Below are 8,396 nucleotides of genomic sequence, written 5' to 3' on the forward strand. Positions count from 1 at the left end.
CTGAACAGAAGGGCAAACAGAGAATGAGGTCAGGACACAACTATCACAAAGAACACTCAAGGTACCTGTGTGAGCTGCCCAGTTTGCACACCTATTCTCCTGCTCGGTAATCGAATTTGCATTTCCATATACTCATGTGGGCGTTCTGTAAATTAAAAATTGAAAAGCTATTGACAATTAATTAAAAGACTTAACCTGCTCTAAATTGACAATATTCAAATACATTAAGCAAACAGTGTGAAAAACACGTTCCACAAATGGACAGAATGATTACAATAAACAAAATGGTAAAGAAAAGACACCAGTCATCTCTTTACAGGTTATTGTGTTGTATAAATGCATCTTCATCATCATCATCATCGTCATCATCATCATCATCATCATCACAGTGTATAAAAATCCAGCACCCTGCTTTCATTCTCTTAGGCAACATGAATGTTTACTGTAGCCATTGCGTTTAGTAGTTAACGTAAGCTTAGCCATGTTAACAATGAGCAATAAAACTGTAATACCTCATTTCTTAACAAAACAAACATCAACACCAACATCCATAGGACCTTAACCAGGTCCTGTCATGTCATATCTTACAACCGTTAACATCGTCCACCTTACTTGTCGCCCATTATTTCAATAACAAAATGGCGTCGTCATCAGTCGATCATGTGTTTTCCGAAAGTGGCCGAGTGATACATTTCGATTTTTTTCAAACTGGACGATAGTTTTTTTTCTTTTTCTTTTTTTAAATAACAAAAACATAACATAACCAACAGAAAAAGGAGACAACCAAAACAAAACGACACGTCAGAATCCCATAAAAACAAAACAAGACACACAATGAAAATTGTACATCTAAATAAATACAAACACCCAACATATGTCATCACAGCCAGACGTCCAAGAGGCCTAAACATCTAGATTGCATTATTATGTAAAATTGGACTGGAGGAAAGTTTGTCTCAAAACTGTGTGTGTAAAATGCAAATCCACAAGAGAACTGAGATCCACAAATGCTTTTTCCCTTCACAAATAGAAAATTGATTCACAAATGTCTTTTTGAAAGTTGTAAATGTCTGGACGATATTCATAAATGCTTTTTTTGGATTTTTGAAAGGTGTTTTATATTTATAGAATGCACAAATACTCACTGATTGTCAGTCTATTCACACATATGATATTGAGACAAATCTACCTCCATAATGTCTTTATATCTTTCCATTTTGTGGATAAACATGCGCATGTTCTGCGCCGCGTGGCTCTTGTGGGTACGCTCGTGTGTCAGGGGCGGGCCGACCTCAGCAGGGCGGGTCTTTCTGGTTTTCAAGCACATGATGAAGCAGTGAAAAGCTTGCAGATTTGTTTCAGTCTCCACGGTCTTTACCTTGTGTTTAGTCAAACTGAAAGAAGCCTGAGCAGAAAGCCGCCTGACATCCACACAGACTGCGGACTGACACTGTGACTCAGAACATGGCGTCTTCAGAGCTTGGTGAGAGTTTTTCTGCAGAATTAATTAATTCTCTGTCGCCATTATAAAGTTTTGTTCTGCGACATGCAGGATGGTAGCTCGCTGGCTAACATTAGCCAACGTGGTCAGCTCTACCCAAGTAAAACATACCTTTTACTATTGTTTTATGTATGAAACGACTGCAGTGATTTGTTATGTCTCCCTTTTATTTGTCCTCTCAGCACTTTTGAGTGTTTCAGACAAAACCGGTCTGCTGGACTTCGCCAAAAGGCTTGTGGATGTGGGATTGTCTCTAGTCGCCTCAGGTGGCACAGCCAAAGCCCTGCGTGATGCTGGACTAGCTGTCAGGTGCCTCAAATAGTTTTTTTGTTGTTGTAATTAGTCATTTATTTTTTTACATAAAAGTTCAATCCAGTGCGGATATGTTTGTTTACCCCATTTTGATAAAGTCTGTGCTGTGTGTCAGGGATGTGTCTGAGCTGACTGGACACCCAGAGATGTTGGGAGGCAGAGTGAAGACCCTCCACCCTGCTGTCCATGGAGGAATCCTGGCCAGGAAAACCCCCTCTGACACCACAGACATGGAGAAGCTGGGCTACAGCTTGGTCAGGTGCGAGACACACTGCAAATTACTGGAAAAATCTGTAACATTTAAAAACACAGGAAATCATATGTTAAAATCCCATCTGTGCAGCCTCGGTTATAGTGTATATATTTATGTTTATCTACAATAGAGGGGAAAGTCTGAATTAAGAATAATAACTACAATCAATCAAAGAGGAATCAAAGAGCATGCCTGACCTGTGACTGTCAGGCAGATCACAAGCTTCAAGATATAGGCTTGTATTGTGCCATTAGGAAGCACGTGTAGTTGATTTGGCAGCTGGTTAATTGGAAAACTTCTGCCCCTGCTATAAGCTTGTCTTGTGACTCTCGTTTGTTTGGGGCTGGAAGAATGTGAATAGATCACAGATCTCACAGTGTTGTAACTGGTATATTAAACAACACGCTGGATTAAAGTCGACTAAAGATACCACTTAACTGATTAGGTATTGATTGCTTAACACACACATTTAATAGAAAAATCTAGTTTCTGTGTTTTAGTGACTAATTGAGTGTTTTTATGCCTTCTGCTGGCGACAGGCAAGGCCGGAGGAATTATGATTTCAGCTTGTCCATTATCCTCATATTGCAGAAGCTGGAAACAGCAAATAATTGATGTTTTGCTGAAAGATAATTACTAAAACAATTATTTGATTATCAAAATAGTTGCTGATTAATTTGCTGTTGATCACCTAATAGATTAATCAACTAATCTTTACAGTTGTACACTGTAGGCTGGTCATTAATTTGCAGACTTGACTTAAAAACGACAGGGGATCGCAACAAGAGCAAGATATTTAGTTCAAGAGATTGTTCTTCATGTGGTGTTTAACACCAGCACTGTATGTGACTGACTGAGGAAACACTTGTATTTGAGGTACAAACAACTTTGTACAAAGTGGGGAAAAACGGCTGGCACATGGTCACTGGCAGTGCTGCTTGATGCATATTGTGGATGTGTATGCCGTCGTGGAGCAGAGAGCATCCTTCAGCTTAATCCATTTAAAAGGCTCAAATTAGCTGAGTGCAAATTTTAGTGAATCTGGTGAAATTTTGGGTCTTTCTCAGGTTGTCCTCACTATCGTATGTGATGTAGACGGAGGAAACAAGTTTCTGTAACAAAATTAACATGAGCATCTGGTCACTTGTGTAAATTCAAGCACATGGAACCTCATGACACCAATGTTCTTTGTAATTGGCCAAAGGCATTCACTTGAATTTAAACCTGAGTTGAGTTGAGTTTTAAGGTTGTTCATAATACTTTTTGCACACTAGTGTTGCTTCTTTGACTTGTACCAAAAAGCACTAAACATCTTTTGTTAACATAAATGCCTTTACATAGCGTCTAACCCTTTCTTAATCTAATCCTGTCAAAAGAAAAGTTTAAGAAAACGTAATTGGTGAAAAGATGTGACAAAGCAATAAAATTCGTAAAGGGGGAAAAGTGCGCGTTTTCAGAATTTGATGAGTATGAATTTAATTTCTTTGCCTGCTTTTTTCAAGAGTGGTGGTCTGCAACCTCTACCCATTTGTGAAGACCGTCTCTAACCCGACTGTTACTGTGGAGGATGCTGTGGAGCAGATTGATATTGGTAAGTCGAATAGTAGCTTTAAAATATTCAAACAATAATGCTGAATAAATGTTTAAATAATGCTTGTAAAGCAGAGAGTATCAGAGGGTTCATGCCTCCATTTGCATTAAAAAATCTAATTCTCCACCTCATCTACTAATGAAGTTTTGGTGATTATTAGCATGTGGTTTTTTTTTTTCCCCCAGGTGGAGTAACTCTACTGAGAGCAGCAGCCAAGAATCATGCTCGGGTTACTATTGTGTGTGATCCAGCTGACTATTCGCTTATTGCCAAGGAGATGGAGAGTTCAGGAGACAAAGACACAGCCCTGGAAACCCGCAGGACTCTGGCCCTCAAAGTAGGTTTGGTTCCCCACCATTTGAACTTGCAAGTAATGTGAGGGGAAATTTACTCCTTCCCAAATCCATCTACTTTTTAAAAGTTTTAAGTATTTGTGTCTTTGTAATTTTTTGTACAATGCTTGTGTGTAACTTCAGCCCTTGAAATCAGAACTCTGTTGTCTATGATAGTAAACTGAATATCTTTGGGTTTTGTACTGTGAGTCTGACAGAACAAACCGTTTGAATATTTTCACTTTCACTCAACATTTTTCTTTGACCTTTTCCTGGCATCTTTTAGACCAAAGGATTAATAAATTAATCAAGCAAATAATTGTCAGATCAATTAATGATGAGAATAACCGTTGGTTGGAGCCCTACATTACAACCTGTACTGTTAAAATTAGCTCTCTGAAACTCGCTGATGTGCTCCTTTTAAGCACAGGCACAATAACAAAGTGTCCTGCTCCTTTTTTCATCAAATTTGTTTCCTGATTTTCTCCAATCCTGAGCTGAAAATTTAAAAAGGTGCCATTTAAAGTTGGAAGAAGTAAAGTTGTGTGTTACTGATCAACCTTGCCTGATCTTTCGACCATCTACCTCTAAACATCTGTTAATCCCGCCCTGTCACTGTTCAGACTTGTTTCAGGGACTAAATTATGTCACAATTGTGAGTTAAGACTAGCAGTTTGGAATAAGATGTGAATCTTGCCTTTGGCTGTTTTAAGGTATGAGCAGTCATCAGTCTTAAAATGATGGTTGCATAATAGTAACCACATGATGTCAGATTCTTACGAAACATAAATAAGGGCCAAGAGGCAAAAATCAGTTAATACAATAAATATGTTGCCCGTATCACTCAGTTTAGGTAATTCTCCAAACTGTTGGTTACAGACAAAATGTTTGCTTAGAGATGGGGGGGGGGTCTGTGCAAGACAAAGTCCAGCACAGGCTTTTTATCACAAGTGTTGAAATATATGTTCAGGTCACAGAGTTTGTGAACTTTCACCCTGTAGTCGGACTGAACTGCATGTTGAGTTAGATGAACTTAATGTATTTTCTCTCTGTGCTCTTCAGGCTTTCACACACACTGCACAGTATGATGACGCCATATCGGACTACTTTCGTGGACAGTACAGCCGTGGTGTTTCCCAGCTGCCTCTGCGTTATGGCATGAACCCCCACCAAGCACCTGCTCAACTGTACACCCTGCGCCCAGCCCTCCCCCTCAAAGGTAGACCCAGATCACAACTGTCTCAGCTTACTGGAACAGAGAAGATTGACACCACTATCCCTTCTGACTCTGTTAAATATGACGCTAAACTGTTTTTAAAAAGAAGATATAACTTATTTAGTTAGTTTTAGAGGTGATTGTATGCAGATGTTGTTACATCTGGACAGTGCCAGGCCAGTTGTTTCCAGTCTTTGTGCTAAACTAAGCTAATTGACATAAGTCTGTCTGTTAAATATGAGGTTACAGACAGCAGCCAATATTCTCACCCAAGTCTCCTCCAGAAGATAAAAGAGTCTGTTTCCCAGAATGTCAAACTTTTGAACACATGCCCTGTCAATATCCCTGTCTGCTTAAAATAACCATGTTAGAGAACGGCTACTAAAAGAAACGGATTGTGTGTGAGCTACAAGAAGATATTTCTGTTAACAGTTAAGTGTCAAGCAAGGAGATGGGGATAATTCAGTTGTTTGTGGTAGTTTTTGAAAGATGTTGTTAATTTAAGGGGAAAAAAAATTGTATTTTTCTGCATTTCCATGGAAATTACATTCATTTTGATTTTTGCCACTATCTCCCAGTGGTCAGTGGTTCCCCCGGCTTTATCAACCTGTGTGATGCTCTGAACGCCTGGCAGCTGGTCAGAGAGTTGAAGAGCGCCCTCGGCATGGCTGCTGCCACCTCCTTCAAACATGTCAGCCCTGCCGGTGAGACGAAAAGAGACGAGAAGACAGACTCTAAATGTTATAAATGTGGCCTAGGAGATAAATGTCTTAAATCTGAAAATGACTTTTTTTTTTTTTTTTTCACCTTTTTTTTTTTTTTTTTTTTTTTTTTATATCTGACGGAGCTTTGCAGTAGGAGTTCCTCTGACTGAGGAGGAAGCCAGAGTGTGCATGGTGCACGACATGTTGAAGGATCTCACCCCTCTGGCTACAGCCTACGCCAGGGCAAGAGGTCAAAAACAATGAGCCATACAGTGGATAACCTTAGGCATTTTCTGTCTTGAACTTTTCTTTACATGCAGTTATGTTAACTCCTTCTACATCTCCAGGCTCAGACAGAATGTCCTCATTTGGAGACTTCATTGCTGTGTCAGATGTGTGTGACGTTCCCACCGCCAAGATTATATCAAGAGAGGTAATGTCATGGTGCCAAAGAACAAATACAGATTTTTTTTTCTTCAACATTGTTTTGCATGATTCAATTTGATTGCTCCCAGGTGTCTGATGGCATCATTGCTCCTGGTTATGATGAGGAGGCGCTCAAGATCCTCTCCAAAAAGAAGAATGGAAACTACTGTGTGCTACAGGTGAGAGATTTTTTTATCTCTAATAATGATTAGAATCTGAGTTAATTTTGTTGTTTGATTTACATTTTTTGACCCATGCGTGTCTTGGTCCCAGATGGACCCAGACTACGAGCCTGATGAGGCTGAAGTGAGAGTGTTGTTTGGTCTCTATCTGAAACAAAAGAGGAATGGAGCGGTTATCGATAAGGACTTCTTCAGTAACGTTGTTTCCAAGGGCTCGGTGAGTCACCATATTGACTTTCATACTGGCTCGCCCTGCTTTTGTCATTTTAAATAATTCTTTCATTATTGACGCAATCCTATCTAAATAACAAGTGTTCACCCTTTAATCATTTCTGTGTCCACAAGCTCTCAGAGGAAGCTGTGCGTGACCTCACTGTGGCCACCATCGCTGTCAAGTACACCCAGTCCAACTCTGTCTGCTATGCTAAAGATGGACAGGTAAGAATCGGCAGGTGAAAAGGTGGACAAAGGAATCCGGATGAGCCATAAGGTTTTTACAAATATATCTGTGTTTTACAGGTAATTGGTATCGGAGCGGGCCAGCAGTCTCGTATCCACTGCACACGACTGGCGGGTGACAAAGCTGATAACTGGTGGCTGAGACACCACCCCTGTGTCCTGAACATGAAGTTTCGCAGTGGTGTGAAACGAGCTGAGATGGCCAATGCAATCGACCAGTATGTCAGCGACACCATTGGAGAGGTGAGGGGGGTAGCAATGGGGAAATGGGCATTTTTGAGATTAAGCTTGAGTTAAGTTGTAGTTGCAGCTACATTAGATTTTATTTCTTTACTCAGATTGTTAGAAATGCGGATACACTAGTACACACAGTCCATCTCTGTCTGCGGAGTCTGTGGTGTCTGATGTTCAGTGTCAAGTCTTATCACAAAATATGCCAAGTTTGGGATACTGAATATAAATAAAAAGTCCTGTATTGTGTTATTTTTGTGCTGACAGGGTCCAGACTTGGCCGTGTGGAAGTCTATGTATGAGGAGGTGCCTGAGCCTCTGTCAGAGACTGAGAAGAAGAACTGGATCAGCTCCCTGCAGGCCGTGGCTGTCAGCTCTGACGCCTTCTTCCCCTTCAGAGATAACATAGATCGTGCCAAACGGGTAAACATCACACACCTTTCACAAAAGCATGCATTCTTACTGTATACACTCTATTTAGAAAATGCATGGGAATGCACCTGCTATCATTCTCTCACACACACACAGGAAGGTCACCAACAGTTTTACAAACTATTAACTTTAAGAACCGTAGTGTACAACTGACGAGCTTTCCAACCACCTTTTACTAACGTTTCTACTCACTGTGTGTCTGTCTGCAGAGCGGTGTTGAGTACATCGCAGCTCCGGCAGGCTCTGCTGCTGACCAGGTTGTGATTAACGCCTGCAATGAGCAGGGCATCACTCTGGTGCACACCAACACTCGGCTCTTCCACCACTGAGCACCTCAACATTTTTCCCCAGTGTTCTTTACAGACAACTCAGTTTTGCTTCACTAGAGTCAAAATCTTTTTCTAACATTGCTGTTACTCAAAACATTCCTAAAGGTCACAAATGCGCTGTTCTGTAGCACATTAACTGCATTCCTGACTTGTGATCCGAACATTACAGAGAAATACTGTTATTTCTAGGTCAGACACATTTAAGTGTGAAATAAACTGTAAATGACAGTTCATGAGTTTTTCTGTCTGTTTTTTGGACATGCTAGCAACATGGTCAGTTGGTCTCCCACTTTGGTCCAGACTGAAACATCTCAACAACTGTTTGCTGCATTACTGTGAAATGTTTAATAGACATTCATGGTGTCCAGAGGATGAAGACTTTGATGATTCTCTGAATTTATTTCTACCACCACCAGCAGGTTGGCATT

General features: G+C 40.4%; 1 protein-coding gene across 1 annotated transcript; it reads left to right on the plus strand.

Moving 5' to 3' along the window:
• Nucleotides 1–1,297: 1,297 nt before the first annotated feature.
• On the plus strand, nucleotides 1,298–8,199 carry atic (5-aminoimidazole-4-carboxamide ribonucleotide formyltransferase/IMP cyclohydrolase). Its single transcript, XM_022768252.1, has 15 exons — nucleotides 1,298–1,483; nucleotides 1,684–1,810; nucleotides 1,929–2,072; nucleotides 3,569–3,657; nucleotides 3,843–3,994; nucleotides 5,052–5,208; nucleotides 5,784–5,912; nucleotides 6,055–6,159; nucleotides 6,257–6,342; nucleotides 6,425–6,514; nucleotides 6,609–6,734; nucleotides 6,863–6,955; nucleotides 7,037–7,219; nucleotides 7,475–7,630; nucleotides 7,849–8,199. The coding sequence occupies exons 1-15, from the start codon at nucleotides 1,465–1,467 to the stop codon at nucleotides 7,966–7,968; spliced, it is 1,776 nt and encodes a 591-aa protein (XP_022623973.1). The 5' UTR covers nucleotides 1,298–1,464; the 3' UTR covers nucleotides 7,969–8,199.
• Nucleotides 8,200–8,396: the final 197 nt, after the last annotated feature.

The sequence above is a fragment of the Seriola dumerili genome, unplaced genomic scaffold (genome assembly GCF_002260705.1).
Source record: "Seriola dumerili isolate Sdu_G_001 unplaced genomic scaffold, Sdu_1.0 BDQW01001449.1, whole genome shotgun sequence".
Lineage (NCBI taxonomy): Eukaryota > Metazoa > Chordata > Actinopteri > Carangiformes > Carangidae > Seriola > Seriola dumerili.

Coding starts and splice junctions, on each gene's coding strand:
- atic (XM_022768252.1), top strand. Junction 2,073..3,568: donor CTGGGCTACAGCTTGGTCAG/GTGCGAGACACA, acceptor GCTTTTTTCAAG/AGTGGTGGTCTGCAACCTCT. Junction 6,735..6,862: donor ACGTTGTTTCCAAGGGCTCG/GTGAGTCACCAT, acceptor TGTGTCCACAAG/CTCTCAGAGGAAGCTGTGCG.